Source organism: Musa acuminata, chromosome BXJ1-11 (assembly GCF_036884655.1).
Source record: "Musa acuminata AAA Group cultivar baxijiao chromosome BXJ1-11, Cavendish_Baxijiao_AAA, whole genome shotgun sequence".
NCBI classification, from domain to species: Eukaryota; Viridiplantae; Streptophyta; class Magnoliopsida; order Zingiberales; family Musaceae; genus Musa; species Musa acuminata.
In genome coordinates this window covers 25,259,645-25,284,690 of record NC_088337.1, presented here as the reverse complement: position 1 = coordinate 25,284,690, position 25,046 = coordinate 25,259,645, and the positions used below count along the sequence as shown (strand labels likewise).

General features: G+C 40.2%; 1 protein-coding gene across 2 annotated transcripts; it reads right to left on the bottom strand.

Annotated features, from left to right (window-relative positions):
• Nucleotides 1–29: 29 nt before the first annotated feature.
• On the bottom strand, nucleotides 30–23,209 carry LOC135597356 (uncharacterized). Of its 2 annotated transcripts, none has more exons than XM_065090190.1 (7): nucleotides 23,021–23,209; nucleotides 18,024–18,118; nucleotides 17,437–17,516; nucleotides 17,178–17,230; nucleotides 16,995–17,107; nucleotides 1,224–1,285; nucleotides 30–572 (listed from the first exon to the last, which is right to left on the bottom strand). In XM_065090190.1, exons 1-7 carry the CDS (start codon nucleotides 23,127–23,129, stop codon nucleotides 278–280), a joined length of 807 nt encoding a protein of 268 aa, XP_064946262.1. In that variant the 5' UTR covers nucleotides 23,130–23,209; the 3' UTR covers nucleotides 30–277. The 2 variants fall into 2 exon arrangements, with proteins under 2 accessions (XP_064946262.1, XP_064946263.1); XM_065090191.1 differs by having other exon boundaries at nucleotides 224–572; nucleotides 1,224–1,305.
• Between the last annotated feature and the right edge of the window lie 1,837 nt (nucleotides 23,210–25,046).

The window sequence follows — 25,046 nt, the reverse complement described above, 5'->3', positions numbered from 1 at the left end:
CAAGCTGTTTGCCACATAAACCATCTCCCTTCCAAGTAACTAAAAGAATTTTATAAATCAACAGCCATTTGACAATATAATTTGTATCACAAGATTCACATTATAGTTGTCTCCACTGTCAGCAAGCCTACCAAATGATAAATGGCTATATTTGCAACTGCTGCTATTCCTGGGAGAGCTGGACAGATATACATGAGGAGTTTTTGCCGTTATGAAACACTGGTTTTTCGATTTTAAACATGGTAAACTGTATTAATCATCGTTAATCATAATGACATTATTCAGATTCTCCTAATTCCTCGTTGAAAAGTTGCAAGAAAGGACCCTGAAGAGTCTGATCATACGTTTCCCTGTCATCTGCACTTGCTTCACCAGATGAAAGCTCACCCATTCGCTGCACGCACAATCTATCATATGCTTCCATGTTTAAACCTGAAACAAGGAACAACTCTAGCTCGTCGATGAAGCTCTTGGTGTATCCAGCAAGAAATGGTCGTGCAGCTTCAGATAGCAAAGTCCTGAACTCGGTACGTTTTTGCTCAGCCATGGCCTTGTTATCCTCCCTTTGTTGTCTGCAACAGTAATTTCTGATCATGATTAGTATGTTTGCAGACCTTCAACATAACATGACAAAAATAGAAGGAATCTAATTTCATAATTTGATAACAAAAGAAATGCTAATTTCAATGTTTATTTTATCTTCGTAGCATAGAAAAACTAAACACACAAACATTAGATATTTAACTTTGCATCTACTATACCAAATCTTTGCCTCCCTACAAACCATCCACGATCAAGTGACAATTTTCATGAAAGAAAAAGAAAAGCAATGTTCGATTGCTCAACGAAAGGTGAATGATGTAGTTGAGCATGTACGTAAAAGGCACAAATGGGCATTGATTAGCCAAATTTTACTTGATCTAACCAAGATGAGCAAGAAATGGGCTTCAAGGTCTATGCAAGATCCATTAGAAGAGCCAGATTTGGGGATGCCAACAGAAGAAAAATGGGTCAAGGGCTAAAAGGCCCCATAACAAGAATTTAGAAAATCAGAATTTCTATGTTATTTAACAATAATTTGCAATAATAAGAAAACAAAACAGTACAAATCACTTCAAGTAAAATTAGGTGAATCAATGCATGTGGCTACCTATGACTAGAGAGGCTATTTCTTTAACATTAATCAATACAATTTTCAGTCACGAGGAAGTTTGGTACTTTACCTTCTAAAGAAAGTCTCAGCAACACCATTAATGTGATGCACGATAATGTCAACATCTTTGTCCTATATAAAATTTTATTAGCCTGATAAATTGAACAAACTAATCAAGTAAGAATTAACATAAAAGGCCTTAAATGAAATTTTAAGAAAGAAGACAAACTTATTTCATTCTCATACTGGGATAATATAGAATCCATTTGTATTCATTTGACACAAACACCAAATATGAAACTGAAACAAACATATCCAGGATTTTTACATGTCTGTTTCCTTCAAATGTATTCTTACAGGGATCAAAATTAAATATCAGAGACAAAAAGATCAAACGACTGCCTTCTTTATCCATGGCATGCATGTTTGCATGGTTCACATGTCACCTGTGATACACTAGGATAACTTGAGATATTAAAGTCTTATCCTCTGTCAACTAAAATTTAGGCCGTGTATATAGAGAGTAGCATCTTAAATTGTAGCATTTTCTATAAAAGAATAGACAAAAACTTTTCACACCCCAAATGTTAAATACATGTCATGAGTATGGTGGCAAGTTTTGGAGCACTAACATTGGCATTCAAGAAACTATAACCACAATAGTGATGCACTATGATAACTTGAAATATTATAGTACTATCCTCTGTCAACTAAAATTTAGGCCCAGCGGATATAGAGTAGCATCTTAAATTGTAGCATTTTATATAAAAGAATAGACATTAAACTTTTCAACCCCAGATGTATCCTATATCCCCCTTCTTCTACTTAAAGTGAATCTAATCATCAACATCTACCTAATCCCCCATCTCAACTCCTTTTTCTTCCATTTTCACTTGATAATATCTTTCTAAGTAAGCTACTCTTGTTTATTCTTTTAACCAAAGGGATACATGCACATAACGTGGACTATAAACTTCTAATTTTAAACAATCACAAATTCTCATAAGCATCAAAAAAATTGGAGCCTTACATGGCCTTTTCATGATCTTAACCTCACTTCCAAGTTCCAATATCCAAAGTTGCAGTTTATTTTAACCACTTGTGAGATTCTTTGCTAGGCTACTATAATTTGATAATTTGAGCCTAACAAGCATATGTCCAACTAGGAACACATGCACGTTTGTCAATCGTTGAGCAGAACTGTGAGGGGATGCATCACGAAACAGATACAAAATAAAACCAAATTGCTTGTATTTAGCCATTCACAAACTTGTACATATGTTAAAAAGTTGCAAATACAAATAGAAAATTTCCCACTTACCTGTTCCCATTGTTTAAAGCCATACATTCAACCTGTTAAATGATATATATATATATATATATAATAAAGTTAAAAATAAAAAAAAGGGAGACGTCGTCGAGGCAACGTCACCTCGTTTCTTCTCCTCGCGTTGTCACGAACGATCATCGCACATCTGCAACAACTTCGTTCAACGAACCGGTCGTCGCTTTTGCATACTTATACAGATGTTTGGCAACATGTTTTACCTTGATTTTATGTGTTTTGCTTGTAAAAATATAAGCTCGAATAGGTTGTAGCGCTGCAATGCGATCGCTCACCACACCGAGCAAAACTATCCCAAAATGGCTCCGTTTTCACATGTCATGGCTTACTTTCTGTAGACCGTAACTGCACACAAAACATCAGCCATCTCAGTACCCTGGAACCCCCAGGGTGACACCAGGGGGGATGGGGCTTCGGGATAGTATCGGGCATTGAACACTCTTTACAAGTACGCATGTTAATTTGTCGGGAACTTGCCTTCGCGCCCGACACCGGTGAGCAATTGTTTACGGACTTGCAACTGTTCGTTCAACCTTCTAAGGTCCTTGTTTTCTCCTTCCTCTTTTTTCTCTCTTGCACTAAAGATGCATGCTGAATTGCTTATAAAGCTTCTCTCTTTGCAAGACGTCGGGACTTGTCCGCAACTCGTTTTCAAACTAATCAACTTGCTATTTTATAGGTCCTTTGGGACCTGCACGAGGTTGCAACTAAGTTGGCCCTTTACGGACGCATATATCGCAAGGGCACCTCATGGCTTAGGCAATCCCAGCTAAGTATGAGAAGTTGGCGCAAGGGTACTTCGTGACTTAGGCAACTCCAACTAAGTGCATGACAATTGTCGTAAGGGCACCTCACGACTTTGACAATTCCAGCTAAATCCGTGACATTGTGGTATTAGAGCGGGCAAGCAATTCGAGCAAGCAACAAAGAAACTTCACAATCTCGCCATAGCAAAGCATTGTAGCGAACAAGACGGGGCAAGTCGGACCATTGCCCCAAGCAGCCATAGGTGGGCTGCAAGTGCAGACTCACTCTCATGCTATTGGAACTGCTCAGGAGGAGCACGACAGCGAACATGACGAGCGAGAAGTTGGCTACTCTACGCGAGCGGAGAAGGCGCAATCTGGAGCGCCAACTGGGAAAAAGAGCTATAAGGAGAGACTCACAATAGCGGAAACCCGCCTAGATGTTCCCGAAGCGAGTTTGGAGGAATTCTACCAAGGCCAATGAAGACTTCTTGGGGTAGAGAGCTTGAAAGAAGAAGCTGAATCTTAAATCGACAAGGTTGAGTCCCTAGTCGATTGACTGATAGAAGACACCAAAGACTCCGTGCAAAATCTACACGAAGTCGTGGCAGAACTCACTTCCAGAGTGACATTGCTCACAAGGGCACTAAATGCAGGGGGGAGCAACACCAATGTTGCGCCGCCACAAAACTTAAGGCACCTGAGCCTCATTGCTACGGGATGCCAAGGACGCAAAGGAGCTAGAGAATTTCTTGTTTGACATGGAGCAGTATTTTCGGGCTACAAGGCCCGATTCTAAAGATGCCAAAGTTTCGACAACAACCATGTATCTGAATGAGGTTGCAAAACTTTGGTGGCAAACCCGTTGGGAGGAGATCCAACAAGGTCGGTGTCGAGTTGACACATAAGAGGACTTAAAGTGGGAGATGAGAACTCAATTCCTACCCAAGAATACATAGTTCGTTGCAAGGAGAAAGCTGAAACAACTCCGCCAAAGCACTTCCATTCGGGACTACGTGAAGCAATTTTCCGCACTGATGCTGGACATACAGGGCATGTCCGAAAAGGATAAGCTATTCAGCTTCCTCGATGGCCTGAAATCGTGGGCACAATAGGAATTGCAAGGAATGTCACCGATGTGATCGGGACGATTACGGCCGTGGAAAGGCTCAATGACTTTGTTTCCTCGGAGGACTTGGGGAAAAAGAAACAACCTTCAGAAAATTGCTCACCGAAATATTCTCGAGGGAGGGAGTCCGAGGGCGAACAAAGGAAGAAGAGTTCCCACAAAGGGTCAAACTCAAAAATCAAGGCCCCAAAATCTTACGGATGCTTCTTATGCAAAGGATAACACATGGTGAGAGATTGTCCATAGAAACAAACACTTAACACCTTAACAGGTTCAATCCACCCCCCCTAATCGGAGAAGGGCAAGGTCGTCGCTCTTAGTTCAAGTAATTCAGAATCCAACAATGACGATGAGGAGTCGCAAGGACCCCGGATGAGAGCAATGCGTTTGTTGAATGTCTTGTGAGGTCAAGTAGGGGAGAACATGAAGGCAAAGCCACAGAAAGCAAGGAGCAACGAGCTGATATACGTGGATATCAAGCTCAATGGCCAGACAACCCGTGCAATGGTGGACACGGGCGCTACCCACAACTTTATTATCGACCGAGAAGCAAAGCGACTTGGGCTAATCTTGAAGAAGAACCAAAGTCGGAAGAAGGTGGTGAACTCAAAGGCCAAGCGAATCTTCAGGCTGGCAAAGGGAGTCCCATCAAGATCGGAATGTGGAGCGGGAGCACAAGCATGATGGCGGTGCCACCAGACGACTTCCAAGTGATTCTCGAAATGAAGTTCATACAAGCGACGAAGTTGGTGCTAATGTCATTCCTAAACTCCCTATGTCTCGATGGGGAGGCCATTCATGAACCTGTTGTGGTGGCGAACGTTCTGAAGGAGTTCATAAACCTTATGCCACCCGAGTTGCCGAAAACTCTGCAGCCACGCAGAAGCGTGGATCATCATATTAAGCTGGAGCCGGGAGTAAAGCCTCTAGCGAGACCACCATATCACATGTCCTCTCCAGAATTGGCAGAGAGCTTAGAAAGCAGTTAGACAAACTGCTAAGTGGCGGTCTCATCCGTAGTTCCAAAGCATCATTCGAAGCTCCAGTCCTCTTCTAAAAGAAACAAGATGGGAGCCTCCGACTATGCGTCGACTATCGAGCCCTCAACAAAGTGACGGTGAAGAACAAGTATCCCATCCCGCTCATCCTAAATAATCTCGGTCATAGGTTACTCGAGAGGGACATCGAGATAACCGGACAGACTGGTGTGCTGTATACCCGTCCATATGATGGATGCAGCTGATCTCATAGCTGCTCATGTAGGGACACTAGGGATACAATGTAGGTGCTCATTGGAGAATTAAGTTAACTAATTGATCCGCTCACGGAATGCTGGATGGTTGATGATGCCATATTGTCATACAGCGATTCCGTCGTCCCAATGGTGTATTTGGTCCTTAGATTTGAGACACCAAGGATGTCCTCTATTAATAGTTTAATACTCCACTCTTTGATACCGGACTTATAGGTCTGGAGGTTCCAGATCTAGCACAACCGATCATCGGGAGTGGTAGTCAACCTTACGAGGGCTATTGAGTGTCGATAGAGGATCATCCGCTCTCGATGTCATGAAAAAAATATTTCATGTGTTCTTGCTCAAACAAATCCCTGGCCAGGGTTATTCGGATTGAGAGAGAAAGAGTTCTCCAGGAGAATCCGATTAGAGCGAGATTCGAGTAAAAACTGTATGGGCCCGACAATACCATGCCCAGTATATGATATCTAAGGTATTAGATGTATAAAGGACTATAGATACACGGTAACTAAGGACAAATAGGTCCAAAGGATTGGATTCCCCTGTATCGTCTGGGGACTACGGCGTAGTGGCCTAGTACGTCAGCAGTCGATGAGTCACTAAGCTAGAAAGAGTTTTGATAGGTATAACTCACGCTCAGCTCGATATTAGACCTAGAGGGTCACACACATATGGTAGACATTCCGACGAGTAAAGGTTCGAATATGAGATATTCGCCGGACCCCCTATCTTATTAAATATCCAATAAACCCTTGAATTATTGGATCCTATGGATGAGATCCAATAAGAGCCAATAAGAGATTATTGGATAGAGATCTACTAATCTAAGAGGCTTGGGTAGTTGGATGGAGATCCAATACCCAATAGGGCATGATCCATTAGGGTTAAGTTGATAGGGGGCCTCTATAAATAGGAGGAAACCAAACACCTATAGGCCAAAGGTTTTCTTGGTTGCCACCTCCTATTCTCCTCTCTTCTTCTCCTCCTTAGATAACAAGTCTGGAGATTTGAGGGGCGTCGTCGCAGCCCTACTGCATGGATCACCACTAGAGAGGATGCTTGACCTCCTTCATCCTCTCCTACAGATCAACAGGGATTCAGAGATATACGATCTCCCTAGGTAATACAACTATCTCACGCTTGGTTTTCAGTTTTGCGGATTTTACGCACCAATCTTCGCACGACGACGAACACATCTTTGGGAATTTGGGGATTTTGTTTTCTGTTCTTCCGCTGCACATGTGATGTCGCCCCTAGATTTCCCTACAGAACCAATGCTCAAATTGTCGGAGTAAAGGGAGCCCTTCGAAGTCCATACAAATGCTTCAGACTTCGCTATTGGAGGAGTACTCATGTAGGAGGGTCACTCGGTGGCCTACGAGAGCCGCAAGCTCAACGAGACTAAGCAGCGGTATCCGATGCACGAGAAGGAGATAACAACGGTGGTCTACTGTCTACGAGTTTGGCGGCAATATCTTCTCGGATCGTGATTTATGCTGAGGACAAACAATATCACTTTGAGTTACTTCCAAACTCAAAAGAAACTCTCCCCAACGCAAGTGCGATGGTAGGACTTCCTAGCTGAGTTTGATATGATAATAGAGTACAAGCCCAAAAGAGCAACTGCCATGGCCGATGTATTGAGCAGGAAGGTGGAGCGAGTGAATGCTATGCAATTGGAGGGCGAAGGCCAAGCAAGTCAGTTGCACTCCAACTTCCTTTCCAGGATCAGGGATGGACTGTACAATGATCCCTAGGCAATAACTCTAATGCAACTAATCAAAGAAGGCAAGGCACGACGATTTTAGGTCCAGGAGGGACTCGTCTACACAAAAGGGAATAGGGTTTATGTTCCTCGAGTAGACAATTTGAAGCATGAACTCTTGAGAGAGTGTCACGATTCCCTTTAGGCTGGACATCCGGGCATTCATCGAACATTGACTCTCGTAGAGAGATCCTTCTATCGGTCGAAGATAAGAACTGATATGGAGTAGGGATGGACTGTACAATGATCCCTAGGCAATAACCCTAATGCAACTAATCAAAGAAAGCAAGGCACGACGATTTTGGGTCCAGGAGGGACTCGTCTACACAAAAGGGAATAGGGTTTATGTTCCTCGAGTGGACAATTTGAGGCGTGAACTCTTGAGAGAGTGTCACAATTCCCTTTACGCTGGACATCTGGGCATTCATCGAACATTGGCTCTCGTGGAGAGAGCCTTCTATTGGTCGAAGATAGGAACTGATATGGAGCAGGGATGGACTGTACAATAATCCCTAGGCAATAACCCTAATGCAACTAATCAAAGAAGGCAAGGCACGACGATTTTGGGTCAAGGAGGGACTCGTCTACACAAAAGGGAATAGGGTTTATGTTCCTCGAGTGGACAATTTGAGGCGTAAACTCTTGAGAGAGTGTCACGATTCCCTTTGGGCTGGACATCCGGGCATTCATCGAACATTGGCTCTCATGGAGAGAGCCTTCTATTGGTCGAAGATAGGAACTGATATGGAGGAATATGTTCGAACGTACCTTACTTGCCAACAAGATAAGGCGAAGCAACGGAAGCCGGTCGGACTTTTGGAGTCGTTGCTCGTACCAAAAAGGTCATGGGAGAGTATTTCCTTGAACTTCATATCAAGCTTGTCAGCAATAGGGGGACTCGGATCAATACTCGTGGTGGTCGATCAATTTTCAAAGTGCAACATTCATTACGGCACCCCTACACTGTTCAACAGAGGAGGTGACCAAGCTTATGATAAAGAATGTGGTGAAGTATTGGGAAGTCCTGCAAAATATCATCAGTGATCGAGAAACTCGATTCCTATGACGATTCTAGACCGAGCTATTCAAATTGTTGGGGTCTAAGTTATACTTCTCCACAAGCCTCCACCCCTAGACAGATGACCAAACTAAAAGGATAAACTCGCTCTTTGAGCAATATCTTTGGCACTACGTGAGTGCCAACCAACGAGATTAGGTGAAGTTGTTGGACATAGCTCAATTCTCCTATAACTTGCAGCGGAGCTCTGCATCCAACAAAAGCCCCTTCGAGATCATTACAGGACAACAATCGTCGACTCCTCACACCTTGGCTATTGGTTATACTGGGAGTAGTCCGTTGGCATATCACTGCAAAAGAATAGCACCAAAATGCAGATATTGTGCGGGCTTATTTGGAGAAGGCGGTCAAAAAGATGAAGAAGTGGGCATACTTGGAAAGGCAACCGTAGGAGTTCAAAGTTGGTGATTTGGTGTTGGTGAAGCTCCAACCAGCGTCACTCCAGTTCTTTAGGCATAAAGTGAACAAAGGATTGGTCCGCAAGTATAAAGGACCCTTCCCAATTATCAGTGGAGTGGGCAACGTCTCCTACAAGTTGTAGCTAACAACGTGGCTCTAAATTCATAATGTTTTTCACGACAGCAACTTGAAAGCCTACCACTCAGATCCGTAAGTTGCTTCTCGAAGTGTTCCAACTCGGCTACCCCCCCACCAGAGCCTCCTACGAGAAGCGAGTTGAAACCATTTTAGCGGATCACCAAACAAAGCTACCCACCGGAGCTGAGCAAACCGAATACTTAGAGAAGTAGTGAAAGCTTCCTCGAACTGAAGCCAATTAGGAGCTTGAAGACACCCTAGGACATGAAGAAGCAGCCATCAAAGCCTACCAACAAGCATTGACGAGGGCGTCGACAATTTAAGTGGGGAAGAATGTCACGAACGGTCGTCGCACACCCACAACAACTTCGTTCAACGAACCATTCGTCGCATTTACATACTTGTACAGATGCTTGGCAACAGGTTTTGCCTTGGTTTTGTGTGTTTTGCTTATAAAAATATAAGCTCGAACAGGTTGCAGCGCTATAGTGCGACCGCTCGCCGCGCAAAGCAAAACTACCCCAAAATGGCTCCATTTTCATGTGCCACGGTCTATTTTCTGCAGGTCGCAACTGCACGTGAAACATCAACCATATTAACACCCTGGAACCCCCGGGTGTCACCAAGGGGGATGGGGCTTCAAGATAGTGTCGGGCATTAAACACTCTTACACAAGTTCGCACGTTAACTTGTTGAGAACTTGCCTTCGTGCCCGACACTCGATAAGCAGCTGTTTGCGGACTTACAACTGTTCGTTCAACCTTTTAAAGTCCTTGTTTTCTCCTTCCTCTCTTTTTTTCTCTTGCACTCAAAGTGCTCACTGAATTACTTGTAAAGCTTCCCTCTTCGCGAAACGTCAGGACTTGTCCGCCGCTCATTTTCGAACTAATCAACTTGCTGTTTTATAGGTCATTCGGGACCTGCACGAGGTTGCAACTAGGTTGCCCCTTTGCGTACGCATATATCGCAAGGGCGCCTCATGGCTTAGGCAATCCCAGCAAAGTTTGAGAAGTTGGCGCAAGGGTGCTTCACAACTTAGGCAATTCCAGCTAAGTGTGTGACAATTGCCGCAAGGGTGCCTTACAACTTAGGCAGTTCCAACTAAGTCCATGATAGCATGGGGAGAAGAAACCTTGTTTTCTTCTCCCTGCGAAGCCTTAGAGACGTCGCTGAGGCTTCTTCTCCCCCCGCAGATGAGGAGAAGTCGCCGACGACGCCGAGGCCTCGTCGCCTCAAATGAGGAGGCAACATCTCATCTACAACGTTCGACGAGGGAGGGCAGCGACGGATCGGGATCATCAAGGGAGTGTGGCGTCGGATCTCTAGGTATTATAACGCTTTTTCCTTCTCCCTCAGTTAATGTCGCCCCATTGTCACGGACAAAACTGTAAATGGGGTGTTTGATGTAATGCTCATGTATGTCCGGGTCTTTCGATTTTGTTCATACTTTACACGGTATGTAAAGGGCTGGCAGTAGGCTTATCAGTTCCATTTTTTTTTGTTTTGGTGACCGTCCTAGGCTTGCAAACAAAGGTTGTGCCATGTGGGCACTTTTGGGGATTTCGATTTGTAGTGAACCAATTTGGACCCTTTATTGTGAGACCATTCAGAGCTTGTATAGTTTGTTTGTAATTTGCATTGGTTATGAAGTGTTTGCTGAAGTGATTGCTTGTGGATCCAAAGTGAAATGTTTTCTCAAACTTGTTTTCTCTTTTGTAGGTCCTATGGGACCCTAGGAGGTTTCGAGGAAGTTGACCTTTGCGGACGGACACGCAAGGGTGCCGCACGACTTAGGCAAAACTAGCCAAGTATGTGACATATGGTATCAGAGCGGGACGAGCACTCATAGAAACACTTGGCATGCAAACGTGGGGGACCTAGCGAGGCTGCATTTGGGAGAAACGAGCATGGAGATGTAGGGAAAATGAGTCGCTTAGAGGAGCGAGCATCTGAGATTGGCATTCAGAGGAATGGCCAACCATTCGCACAAGAGGCACCATGAAGATGAGCAAACTGGGAAGAATACGTAGCGTACAAAGGTTAGGATAGCTGAGTTCGAGCTACGGCTCGACGTTAGCAACCATACTTGATGGTGCTCAAGGCAAGTAAGACGCTTAATAAAGGATGAGACCATGCAAGGTGAAATGGGTTGTTCAGCGACCAAAAGAGTTATACAAAGCTCACAGCAGTGAGGGGAATCGCTAACTCAAAGAATTCGATACTCATGCGAGGGCTTAGAATGATAGAATATTCGTGGTCATCCCAAGATGACCGAAACTCGGTGCCATGGAGCATTGAAACTTTCTCTTCGGCATGAGAAGGATACGCCCGTATAAGGCTGAAGTGTGCAGTGAATTCAGCATGTTGCTAGGCCTTGAGGGGTGCAGCAGGGGCTGTATTTGCGAGGAGTCCCAATCTAGCAAGTGCATTTGCGAGGGCAGAACAATGCACAGTTTGTTCAGCAAGGCGAAATAGTCCAAGGGGATGATCTCCGAAACTTCTAGAGGGAAGGATGTAAAGAGAGAAGTTGCTCCAATGGGACAGATACCTCGGAGGGATAAGTCTCAGTTCTCCAGAGTAGGAATCATGTACAACGGACCGCACATGTTAAGGAGTACCTCAAGACAACAACCCCACAAAGCTCAACAGACCGAGCGAGTGGTGAGGGGTTATCGCATGATCTCACATGAGGTAATGCATTGATAGATGCATTGCGAGATCAAGTGGGGGAGCGACCCGAGGCAACACAAAATGAAGGCACACTTGAAGCTGATATGGAGATCGGACTCAATGGAGGGCTGACCCGTGGAATGACAGGCGCGAGTGCCACCATCAACTCAATGCAAATCGAGGAGCAGAGCAACTTTGGTGTAACTTAGTGAAGTACCCAAGCCGCATGACGAAAAACGACATAGAAGATGGAACATGGAGCGGAGGCACAAAGATTTCCTTGGACAGAGGTTAAGGACATGAACTCTTGTAGAGGCGAGAGCAGGATCATATTGTTCCGTAGGTCCTTCATTCTGATGGAGTTGACTGATCCTGCATGGTGCTAAAGACGAAGGGAGCTTCGAGGCACATGCACCCTATCTCGAAGACGTATTTGATGGAGGAACTAAGGAGACTCAACTTGCGGAGACGAAGTTGGGTTCAGAAGGCCTTGGCATGGGACAAGAGGACACAGAGGCGGGTACTCTCGAAGAAAAGACACCACAATGCTGCCATTCAAGTTGCCATGAAGGAAGCAATGCGCAACGGAGATTGTGTTGGTGGGGGGTAGAGGCCTAGGATCCAGACAATGGTGTACCATTTTTAGCAAAGTCAGTGGACTTTGGGAGCTTCTAGGGGATGGACTGTCCTTGAGCGGTGCTTCGTCTAGGTGTGACCCAAGAGCGGGTGGACGAAAGTCGATTGCCAAATGAGCGAACACAATCGAAGGTGAAAGAGGCCCTATGATGTGTTAGCAGAGGCCATACATGGAGGGATCGCAATTTGAGTTCATCTAACAATAATCAAAATGCAATGGAGATGTCACCAAGAGGCGACATGGTGCAGCGGATCGTGGTGGAACAGTTCGTGGCAATGCGATACACACGAAACTAGTTCCGCGAGGGACTAGATCATACGGAGGTATGATCGGGAGCTATTGGGAGCTCCACTTCGGCGAACATGACGATAAGAAAGGCTATGGATTCAAAGAGCAAATGTCATAGTACCGCAGAGGCATGTCTTTCGTGGGTGCATCGGATAAAAACCTTGGTCATCAGCATATAAGGGTTGTGGACCACCGAACGAGTATACCGAATGCAAGTACCAATGAGTCTCATGGGGGGAAGGGGGGGGACTTGATCATGCAGAGGTATGATCGGAGCAATTGGAGAGTTTGACTCCTCCAGAGCTCATATTCACTTAAGGGAGCCCAGTAAGTCAGAGGACAAGGGCGAGGAAACGAACATTGCTACCAAGAAAGCTAAGGAGAACAAAATCAGCGCGAACTCTACAACGTGATGGTGGAGGCCATCCATAGGAGTTGTAATCTGTCTTTCTATCGACCAAGGAAAACTGCTCGGAGAACACAGAGGTGTTAAAGCAGGGGGTCGAAAGGGGCGAGGAAGCGACGACAAGCCCATAGGGACTTAGCTACCCAAAAACCAATGAGTCCCATAGGGGGGACTTAATCATGCAGAGGTATGATTGCAGCGGCTGAAGAGTTGGAATACTCTAGAGCTCATATTCGCTTAAGGGAGCCTGATAAGTCAGAGGACAAGACCGAGTAAGTGAACGTTGCTATCAAGGAAGCTAAGGATAATAGAATCAGTGCGAACTCTGCAACATGATAGCGGAGGCCATGCATAGGAGTCGTAGTCTGTCTTTCTATCGACCAAAAGAACTGCTCGAAGAACACAAAGGTATTGAAGCAGGGGATCGAAAGGGGCGAGAAAGCGATGACAAGTCCAAAGGGCCTTAGCTACCCAAAGCCAAGCATCAATTAGAATGGAGGTGGACTCGGAGGAGTGCTACAGTGCCATAGAGGCATATCTACCGATCGCGAAGAAAGGGATGTAGATGTGAGGCGACGGATAGTAGGGTCATGGGCATGGCACCGCCATAATACCGCAGAGGTGGGACTTCCGTGAAGTCATCGCCCTTATTCTCATGGAGGGAAAGCGCTTGGTCGTAAAAGGGGCCGAGAAGGTGGAGAATGCAGAGGCAAACTCCAAGTATCGAGACAAGGCTGAAGGGCAGAGGTCAAGAAATTTCGTAAGACCGGTGTCAACGAGCTTCTCATCAAGATAACTGAAAGTGAAGGACTTCGGGTTGACCGCGGAACGAAGTAAATAGTACGAAGTGCTGTACCTTTGCAACTCAGAGGAGTAGGCGGCAAAGATGATGGAGAATACAGTGCAATCCCAAAGGCGACCAAAACTACTAAAGACTTACTCTAAGTTGGGGTGAAAACAACTTCTTGCATTCCAAAAGTTTGATGGCATTGAGAAGGTGAACCATAGTAACTAACTCACCGTAAGGAGTGCAAACACTTCGAGTGCTTCAAAAGTGTAAGCAAAGAGCAAGCGAAGGCTAGTAACCAACTCGATGCATGGAGTACAACCCTCGAGGAGACGGGCAAAGTCAAGTAGCCTTTGCCTTCTCAACTCTTAAGAAAATGGACGAAACCAAGTACCCCAATTATCTTATCTATCCAGCAAAGGAGATCTGCACAGGTTCAAAGACCCTTCGAAGAAATTGAATAGAAGACAATAGTTGTCAAATCCTCACCATTAGTGATTAGTACTACTGAGAGTAGATTATCCGCTTCATTTCCCAACAGAATGTCAATTGAAAACGGAAGTGATGCGAACCTACCTGAAAGTGACGACTAAGTGAAAGAAAAATCGATGGGCAAATTTTACGAAGGAATGACCCAAAAACTTTAAAGTATGCGAGGCGATGCTCGTTAAAACTCCAATAAGCATCCACCTAGTTCAAGCAGCATGAAGCATTTGAGAGACTAGTAAATACTAAAGATGGTCTTTTCCTTCATCTTAGGGATCCGTAGGAAACAACAGGGATCAACACAACTCAACCGACCCCACACCAGAGTCAAGAGTCTTTGACGAGCTGAAGCAACATGGTGGATCAAAGTTTGACTGGTCAACAATAGCGGCGGAGTCCAGCTGGGAGCCAAGAGACGCATTGCAACTCGAGCAGAAGATTGAAGACTCAGCAAAGGCGAGGAGATGCAGTGTCTGCAAAGGCTTCGACGAGGACATCAAAGAAATAAGTGGGGGAGAATGTCATGGATAAAACTGTAAATGGGGTGTTTGATGTAATGCTCATGTATGTCCGTGTCTTTCGATTTTATTCATGCTTTACACAGCATGTAAAGGGCTGGCAGTAGGCTTAACAGCCCCATTTTCTTTGGTTTTGGTGGACGTCCTAGGCTTGCAAACAAAGGTTGTGTCATGTGAGCACTTGTGGGGATTTCGATCTATAGTGGGCCATTTTGGACCCTTTGTTGTGCGAACGTTTAGAGCTTGTATAGTATGTTTGTAATTTGCATTGACTATGAAGTGTTTGCTAAAGTGATTGCTTGTGGATCCCAAGTAAGATGCTTTCTCTAACTCGTTTTCTCTTTTGTAGGTCCTAAGGGACGATAGGAGGTTTCGGGAAGGCTGACATTTGCGGACGGACTCGCAAGGGTGCCACACAACTTGGGCAAAACCAACTAAGTGCGTGACACCGTGGTGGGCGGCGACGGTCGAAATCGACCGTCACTGACCGATTTCGCGTGGTAATGAGGCAGAAACAACTCCAATCAACGGTACCGCCCGATAGCGAGCGGTCCGCGTACCAGTTTGCCGGCGGACCGATACATACCGCCCGGTACGAGCGGTATCATTCGAAATTAAAAACTTTGTATATAAGTACCTACTATCTGTCAGGATTAACTCACTAAATTAACAAATCCATCAGAACAATTAGGGAAATATTTATGAGAACCATTATGGCAAAGCCACTTTAGGTCTCCACAACACCAACAGGCAACATATGTTCCAAAAGTTACAAATGAACACAACTTTATTGCACTAGAATGGAACTTCTGGCATTCAAAAGAGACATAAAATTTCATCATCGGCAATGTTCTTAATAGTCACCTTTTAAGAATATGACCAGATGTCAAATCTGATAGTGGCATATTTGTAAACAAAACTATTCTAAGCCTTCTTCACATGGATGAATATTCATATTTCTGAGTAAGACATATAATACAACTATTATTGTAAAATAAACTAATGCCAACCATAACATAGCATCTATCAGACACTTCTAGTGTGTGTTAGATGAACTTATACTAATACTGACATGCCTAGGTATATCATCAAGCATGTGATTACAAGTGTGCTTCTGTGCTAGACTATCAATGACTATGCTTGTATGCTTCTGTGCTAAGGAATCACTTATTATGCTTGTATTCTTCCATTCTAAAGTATCAAGGAGTACCAGAAAATGCTTGATTCTTTCATGTCAAACCTTTCTTGAAGCTTATAACTCTGTCCTCTATCACTAGACCGGGACAATATTTGTATACATTGTCAAAATCATGGTTCGAGCAGGGCATCTGACTTGTAGTTTAACATTCTCTTGTTCTATATATTGTTTTCATTAATTAAAAACAACAAAAGAAGGTTTATCTAAATCATATTTGTAAGTTAAGACACACCTGATTTAACAAAAAAAAATTTTAAAAAATGACTAACATGGTATGTTGATATTTATCAACAAGTGCTACAGCTTTTATAGTCTTGGTGCTTTTATGGGAACATCAAATATATTCATTGGCATTAACTAGGCTACTCAATGTAGAGTCATTACCCTTACTAATAATGGGGACCATCCTGTTGATTCATCTGAGGGGCCAGCGAGTCATTACCCTTGAAAGGTGCATAACCCATTATGGCTGAGAATTGGACTCTTAGTGATGGAGCCAGGAAGACTTCCACAATGTTGAGTTCATCGTAATTTGCTAGACGTTACGAATCTGCTTAGCAACTCTGATGTGATTCCATGGCCCAATGGGGGAATTTTAAATGATATTTTTTTCCCTTTCCAAAAAAATGACATGAATAAATTTTTATTTCATAAAAGTACTCCTTGATGAAAAATGAATTGAGTCATAAGATGTTTCCTAATCTCCTCCTTTTAAATTAATTGCATGACCAGAGGAAACATGAAGATTTCTCGTTGTCGATATGAGTTCTGCATAGCCAACAGAATAGACATCCTTGAGTGTCAACTGGTCTTCTACGCCCTCATTGTTCAAGAATATTTCATCAATAGAAGCTCTGAACCAATTAAAAAAAGGATATCATTCTGAATATAAAATATAGATGCCTGGGTGGTAAAAAAACATTTACAAGTCAAAATTCAAATTTAGATGCCTAATTAACAAAATTAAAAAAATTATAGACAGTCATGATCAAATACCTGAGTAAGAGTCTGAACTTCCCTCTTTAGCCAATCTTGAATCCAAATATTTTTCTGGAAATACTTACGCCGCTTCCAATATTGTTCCACATTGAACATATCATTTGCATGATCTGCTAAAATTTGTCAGTTCATATTATAAGAGATAATGAAAGAAACTGGAAGTAATAACCCGCAAAGTACCTATTTGGCTGACATAAAACTTCATTCTAAAATCATGAGCATCTGAAAGATGTCTGCAGAATTAACAAACACAACACTTGTGAGCTAAGCTCAATGGTGACGGAGGACTCACATAGAAGACCACCGACAACTATGAATAGTTGTTCCTATTATTCTTGTTATAAAGTTCATGGACTGATATTCTAACAAGCAACATCAATCATGAATCTTTTGTCTTTTACCCATCAAGAAGAGAAAGAAAGATGATCAGCCCACAAACCTCTTTCCAAAATCTTGATTCACATAGTGTCTCTGAAAGCTTTTACCATTGAAGTCATGAACAATAGAAAAATTCTCAATCTGCAAGATGTATAACAAAACAAAGTACCTCATACATGAAATATCTGAAACAAGTTTAAGAATAATATCATTAACGTACTATTAATTACTTGTTGGTCATGCTCAAACAAAAATATATGTTGCACTTCTGTAAGTACAGCAGGAACTTATTTTGTTTCCAAAGGCTGTCACCATATGCTTCATTGAGGTCTTTTATTCTTTAAATAATAATTAAAAACTCAGTTTCATCTGAAAATATTTATCAAAAAATAATAAAAACATTTTAGAAAGAGTGTTCTTATTAATGTATACCCTTTAACGAAGATGGATATATGATTTAAGATGTGTTGTCTAGGTCATTGTTATTATAATTATGATCAATGAAGTTAGATTGGAGATTCATTGTATCTTTCTACTGTAATCTCATGTTACATTGCCTAAATTTTAAAGAATCATATAAATAATATAATTCTTCCCTGGCAAATATCTTAATCTTCATTAATTAAATGTCTTGATGTATAAGCTCACCTTGCAAAGAGGGCATTTGACTGAAGTCACAGATTGTACGTGTTTGCTATCAACATATCTAATCCACTGAGAAATACACCGATAGCAAAATGCATCTGTAAGTGAATAGTGAAAAGTGACACATCATATAGAAGAATAAGAATTATGCATACCAATGATCCATCATAACTGTTGATCTTCTAAAAATATCATAGCAGGAAAATCATTGAGAATATCTTCTATGACATTCTAAAACAGTGTTTACTTACAAGAATGCTAACTATAAGACATTCAATTTTTTTTCCCCATTATGAATATTTTTATAGATATTTGCATACTATTAATAAGTCAAATACATCCAAAAAATTGAAACATAACAAGTATTACAAGCCACAAACACTTGAAACACAGGTAACTCTAGGAGAAATGCTTAATTTTCCTAGAGTCAAATTTATCTAAGCTAACAAAGAAAGAAAGTTCTCGTGGAACAAAGCCTGTTAGTTTAGTCATACCACGAAGGTGATAATGTTAATGGATGCACAAGGGTAAAAAAGGATCCATGTTGCAAAACCCAAATGGTTGGGATCTATAGCGTGTTATAAAAGTGAGAATGCTATTCATATTGTCCTCAGCAGAGATCAATGACAAAGAAAACATTCATGTAGACAATACTAAATAGTTGGGATCTACGATTTGTTGGTAAAACAAAAGAGACCATCCCACTCAAAGTGTCTTTAAGTTATTGAACAAACTACAGCTGTTGATAATTAAAGAGGAAGTCTCCTTGAGCATGACCAAAGGTCCTCCATCACCTTGACCTAATTTGAAGTCAACCTTCACGATAATTTCCATCAAACAGTTTGCAACATTTGCTGCTTGTGGAATTTCACAATCTTTAAATGGTTAAAGATCATATAGATCTGTAGGCATGTACTTGGCGAGTAACAAACTTCAGGATTACTAGGTACAATTATATCAATACAAGAACCATTTGTAGTATAAATATCAGTTTGTTACATTTGTGTACTACTCAGGACACTAACAAAAATATATTAGAGAAATAAATATAGTCAGTGTTTTGTTAAATCTGCTCTACTCATAACAGATGAAGAGGGAAAAAAAAGGAAAGTGAGACGAGAAGAACCCAAACCAATGTTTGCATCTCTTACCTTATTTCCTCCTATCCCACCGTTTGTTAATTTTTCACATGAACATTGGCACACATTACCATGGACCTAAAACCCTCATAGACTTTAGGTCTAAAATCAATAACAGTTATCTCATCTCTGGACCAAGATCTTACTTTCATCAAGTTACATAAATGCATCCATGTGGAAATTTCCTTCAATCTGGAAAAAATAGATGCAAAAATATAAAATAAAAAAAGACAAAAAGTGTCTAGAAAGTAAATGTAATCAAATCAAATATTTAATTTAGGAATCAATTTTTATTTCCTTACTTACCATTGTAATTTAGGAAATATTAATCTTGTTTCCTTGTTTGTCATTACGAATTAGGAAATGACTATTAAGCATTCCAAATAGGATGATATCACATTTATTAATATATTAAATAGAAATAATTCATATTAAATAAATATAAAAATTAAGATAAATTTCTTTTAATGGAGGCTCACCTCCTCCTATTTAAGGGGAGAGATCTCTCCTTCGTTCCTCACCTAGTCGGGCCCAACAGCGGGAGGAACGAAAAGTTACATCCTGCTGACGAGATATAGGTTTCCCTACCTTTCTTAAAAATAAAAGTTTTTATTTCGATTGCTTAAATATTAAAATTTTTATAATTTGAAAATATTTATTAATTTTTTAATGTCATAATACTTATGGTTGGATTAAGATATATTATCTAAAGTTTTTAAGGGATTCTTCAATCCTCTTTAAAGGTTTCTTTAGGTTTAAATACACTGAAATTATACATATTTTATGTATTAAATACATGATATTTGATTTTTTATATTTGGATTAGGAATGTTATTTCCTCGTATTGCAATTTACCTTTTAATCTTATCTAGATTAAAATATACTATGAGTAGTTCAAAAAAAATATTTCTTAATCCTTTAATTATTAAAATTTTTATTGTTAGATTATAATATATTATCTGAAAATTTTTATCCTTTTTTAAAATTTAGAATTTTACTGTTTGATTAGATCATGTTGAAATTATTCATGTCATATGTATTGAAAATATGATTTCTAATTTGTATTAAATTAAAAATGTCATTTCCTTGTATTGAAATTTATCTTTCAATCTTATTCTTTAATCTGTTGTTACGTTTTAATGTATTATTGTTAATGAATATATGCTGTCATAATTCAATATTGATAAAATTGGATAGGCATAGGGTTAAAACAGCTTGCAAACTAGGCCCAACCCATAGGTCAGGCCACAGCCCACTAGCTAGGCTCAGTCAGTAGACTAGGCTCAACCCGTAGGCCCGACCTAATTCGCGGGTCAGGCCCTAGACCGCAGGCTAACCCAACCCAGCCCAACATGGGCAGTCATGTGTGATGCATATGACCAGTCCATGGGCCAAGGTTGGCCCAACCTACTATGGTGCATGCACAGTTATGTGGAGTGCACATGATCAGTATATGAGTCGACCTAACCTAGTCTAATATTATGTAATTGTTAGATTTGAGCTCAAACGTTAATTGAACTAAACCAAACTTGATTAGTCTAGATCAATTCAGGGTGATTCCGAATTGGTTTGACTTATTCAAGTCAATTTAACCTAAATTAAACCTAATCTAGTCCAAATTATACTAGTCTAGGATAGTTCCAAACTAGTTAAATGAGTATTAGAGATCAGTTCAGTTATGGTCTAGTAAATCAAGTTTAAATGGGATCGATTGAACTAGGGTTCAAGTCAATTGAGAGCTAATTTGTATTATTTGATATTGTTGACATTTGAAAGAGATGTTTTAAATGTGTTGTTTCATCCCGATATAGACATGAACAGTGTGAGATTATGTTATTTCCCTACCGAGGGCAAGTAGGGTGATTCCCTCCGGGAATTAACGGGCCGTCAAACGTGATGATTGGACGGTTCCTCCATCTGTTGTCTGGAGGAACGTGTCCCCACTTTGGCAGGTAAGGGACACCACTCCATCCGTTGTTGAGAGTGCGATATGAGTTTGCCTCCATTCGTTGTTGGGAGAATACAAACTCATCTCGTAGCCCGTAGGATAAAACCTCTCTATCCGCTGTTGAGGAAGTACTCCTTCGGGTATTTGATATATGCCAATGGAATGATTTATTTTTTATCATGCATTCATTTTCAGTTAACTTTTAGGGTTCCTACTCAACGTTGCTGAATTTTTTTTGTTTTTTATTTTCAAAGCAGCCTCCCACTAATACTAAATCGAATTCCAGTGGAGAGAGAACCTTCCTCTACTACTAGATAGAGCCACTTGGATGATTCATCAAATTAACATCACTATGTTTACTTTTTCACTTATGATTTGACGAATAAATAAATTATAATAAATATTTATAAATTATGAATAAAGTGATGTTCATCTACTTGACTCTGAATGTGTGAAAAGATGTGATCTTAAAAAAAAAATCCAAGATGTAATAGTAAAAGAAAAGAGTACTTAATTATTGTCCTTTCTTTGACTGCTTTATTTACAGCCCCTCATATATGAAAAGTACAATTTCTTGTTCGTTAGATCAAAATTGTTTCACATTTAGTCTTCTGTTTAAGGATGGAAAATACACATAAATAATGAAGCCCATTATACATAACATTACTGTGATTATACATAGTCATTTGCAATTATGCATTATGTGAAACTTCCTACTATAAAGAATTGAAACCTGGGTATACATATGTATATCCACAGGTAGGGAATCATATACATGATTATTATAGGATTCGTAAACCATGAACAGTCTCATCAGAAGATGATGATGGATCGAACTCATATATATGATTACATGGGCCGAGTACTAGTGAATTAGGCTTAAGTATTCTGAGTCATATTCTTAAGGCCTATCCTATCCAGCTTCTTGGACCAATAAGTCTACCAGATTGCAGTAGGACTCTCACAGTCGACATATTGATAATAGTATGATGGGTAAGTGATATGGAATGAAAATTAAGTTCCCATAAATGGGGGCCAAGACTTTGGGTGTGGTCTCACAGGAGAATACTATTCAAATAAAAAATTTAATAAAATGAATTGTTTGGAACTTTATCTTCAAACATGGAAGTTCGACTTACCAAGATAAATTCAGTGACAATTTTCCATAAACAAAAATGTCTTTACCACAGAAATCTAGATGAACTATTACATGAATCAATCTTGTACTCAAATCGCCCTTGCTGTAGATTTGTATTTACCCTCAAGGAAGTGTTGTATAAACTAGCTTTGTATTTCAATCTCCTATTCCATCAGTCAAATGGCAGCCGCTTACAATCACCTATCAACCCTTCTTAGTCTATATGGAATATCATGCCTTTCATAAATCATTTTTCATCAGAAGGTCATGTTTCTCGAGCCACTCTACGCAGACTATTGCATGGTCAACTCTGAATTCCTCTTTATGAAGACAACCTCCAGGCTACCCGACACCTTTGCTTTTACAAACCTTCTATTCACAAGGAATTCCAATTCTATTGGAATCAGATAGTGGCAAAGAGTCAGTTCAACGATGGGTACAATCTTGTTGGGCACAATAATCTTGATTTCCTAGATTTGCCTTCGCACATCCTAATACTGAATATCTTTTACTTGAGGCCGTAAACTATTTAGAGATGCGATGCATCTCTAACTTGTTCGAGGACGGATAGATAAACCTTTATGAAAGATATTTCCCCTAGCGTTTGATAGGAGGAAAACCGATTACTCGAAGATGTTGCAATGTTCGTAAGGTACACTTCCAACAAAAACGGTTCTTGATCGGTACCGCGGTCGACATTTAGATCTAACTCGCGAAGATGATAGAAGTCTGAGACCAAGGTGAGCGGAGAAAAAAGAGGGGAAAGAAGACTTACGGAAACAACGATCTAAGTAGGCTTCTTGGTCTATAGGTTCGAGGCAGATGGGGCACGGAGGAGGAGGAAGTGGACCATCCTCGACGGAGGAAGAAGGGGGAACGACCATCTCGAAGCGAAATCGGCGCCGGGCTCGACCTCGACCCAGATGGCGGTGGGAGTCGGTAGCGGATGACTGAGATAGCCAAATTTGTGTATCTGAAACATATATATATATATATATATATATATATATATATGTATATATATATATATATGTATATATATATATATATGTATATATATATATATATATGTATATATATATATATATATGTATATATATATATATATATGTATATATATATATATATGTATATATATATATATATATGTATATATATATATATATATATGTATATATATATATATATGTATACATATATATATATATATATATGTATACATATATATATATATATATGTATACATATATATATATATATGTATATATATATATATATGTATGTATATATATATATATATATGTATGTATATATATATACATATATGTATATGTATACATATACATATGTATATGTATATGTATATGTATACATATGTATATGTATATGTATGTATATATATATACATATATGTATATGTATACATATACATATGTATATGTATATGTATATGTATACATATGTATATGTATATGTATACATATACATATGTATATGTATACATATGTATATGTATACATATACATATACATATGTATACATATACATATACATATGTATACATATACATATATATACATATATATATATGTATACATATATATATATATATATATATATATATATACATATATATATATATATATGTATGTATATACATACATATATATATATATATATATGTATGTATATACATACATATATATATATATATATATGTATGTATATATATATATATATATGTATGTATATATATATACATATATGTATGTATACATATACCTATATGTATATGTATACATATACATATGTATATGTATACATATACATATATGTATATATATATACATATATATATATATGTATATCATATACATATATGTATATCATATACATATGTGTATATATATATATATACAAATATATATATATATATATATAAATATATATGAATCAAAAAGGGGAAGATCGTTGAATCTCATATTTTGATAATGAAGTCAATTGTAAATTGTTTGATCTAATTTATATGTTGAGAAAAGTATGTAGGATTAACTACGATAGCAGTAAGACATAAAGCAGGGTTTGTGCCAGAGTCAAGATTAAGATCTTATTGGGAGTTCGAGAGTTCGACGAAAGTCCGAACGTTCATCGGAAGTTCTACCGGAACCAACCGAGAAGTCCAGGAGCTTGCCAAAGAAGCTCATCGGAACTCGCCAAGAAGATCATCATAAAGACCAGGATCTTGCCGGGAGTTCGCCGGAACATTACCGAGAGTTCGTCAGATGTTCGTCGGAAGTGCGCCGAAAGCTCGTCGGAAGAGCAATTGACGCACCGGAACAAGCAGCACTGTAATCATGTCTTAGTTATCGTAGTTAGAGCGTAAATTAAGTTAGGATTGGGAAGTAATCCCACTAACTTAATTAGGGGCCAATTGGGCCCTTAACAGGGCTGAATCGGGTCAAATTGAGCACCCAATTCAGCCCCTAAAAAGGCCTACGGTGGCACCGCTTGGAAGGTAGTGCCCCTAGATTTCTGGGCAGTGGTACCGCCCAGATTGGGTGATGGTACCGCCGACAGTAATGCTGCAAGCGGTTGTACCATCGGTAGTAATGCTGCCAGCGGTTGTACCGCCCCTGTTTAGCGATGGTACTGCCTAGAGTCAGATCAGCGAAGGTAGTATCGCCTAGTAACGATGGTGGTACCGTCAGTACCCCGGATTCTAGGGATGTGACACTTTTTGACTTCAATTGTAAAGCCATTGGGGCCTATAAAAATCTCACCCTTTTTTGCATGAAAGGGCA

What these genes read in the sequence shown, in the direction of transcription:
- LOC135597356 (XM_065090190.1), bottom strand. Translation starts at nt 23,129, where the DNA reads ATGGTCGTTCCCCCTTCTTCCTCCGTCGAGGATGGTCCACTTCCTCCT. An exon ending in GTTTTATGTCAGCCAAATAG is followed by an intron (nt 17,108 to 17,177) that starts GTACTTTGCGGG and finishes AAATTTTAGCAG; the next exon opens with ATCATGCAAATGATATGTTC. An exon ending in AAGTTCAGACTCTTACTCAG is followed by an intron (nt 1,286 to 16,994) that starts GTATTTGATCAT and finishes AATTTTATATAG; the next exon opens with GACAAAGATGTTGACATTAT.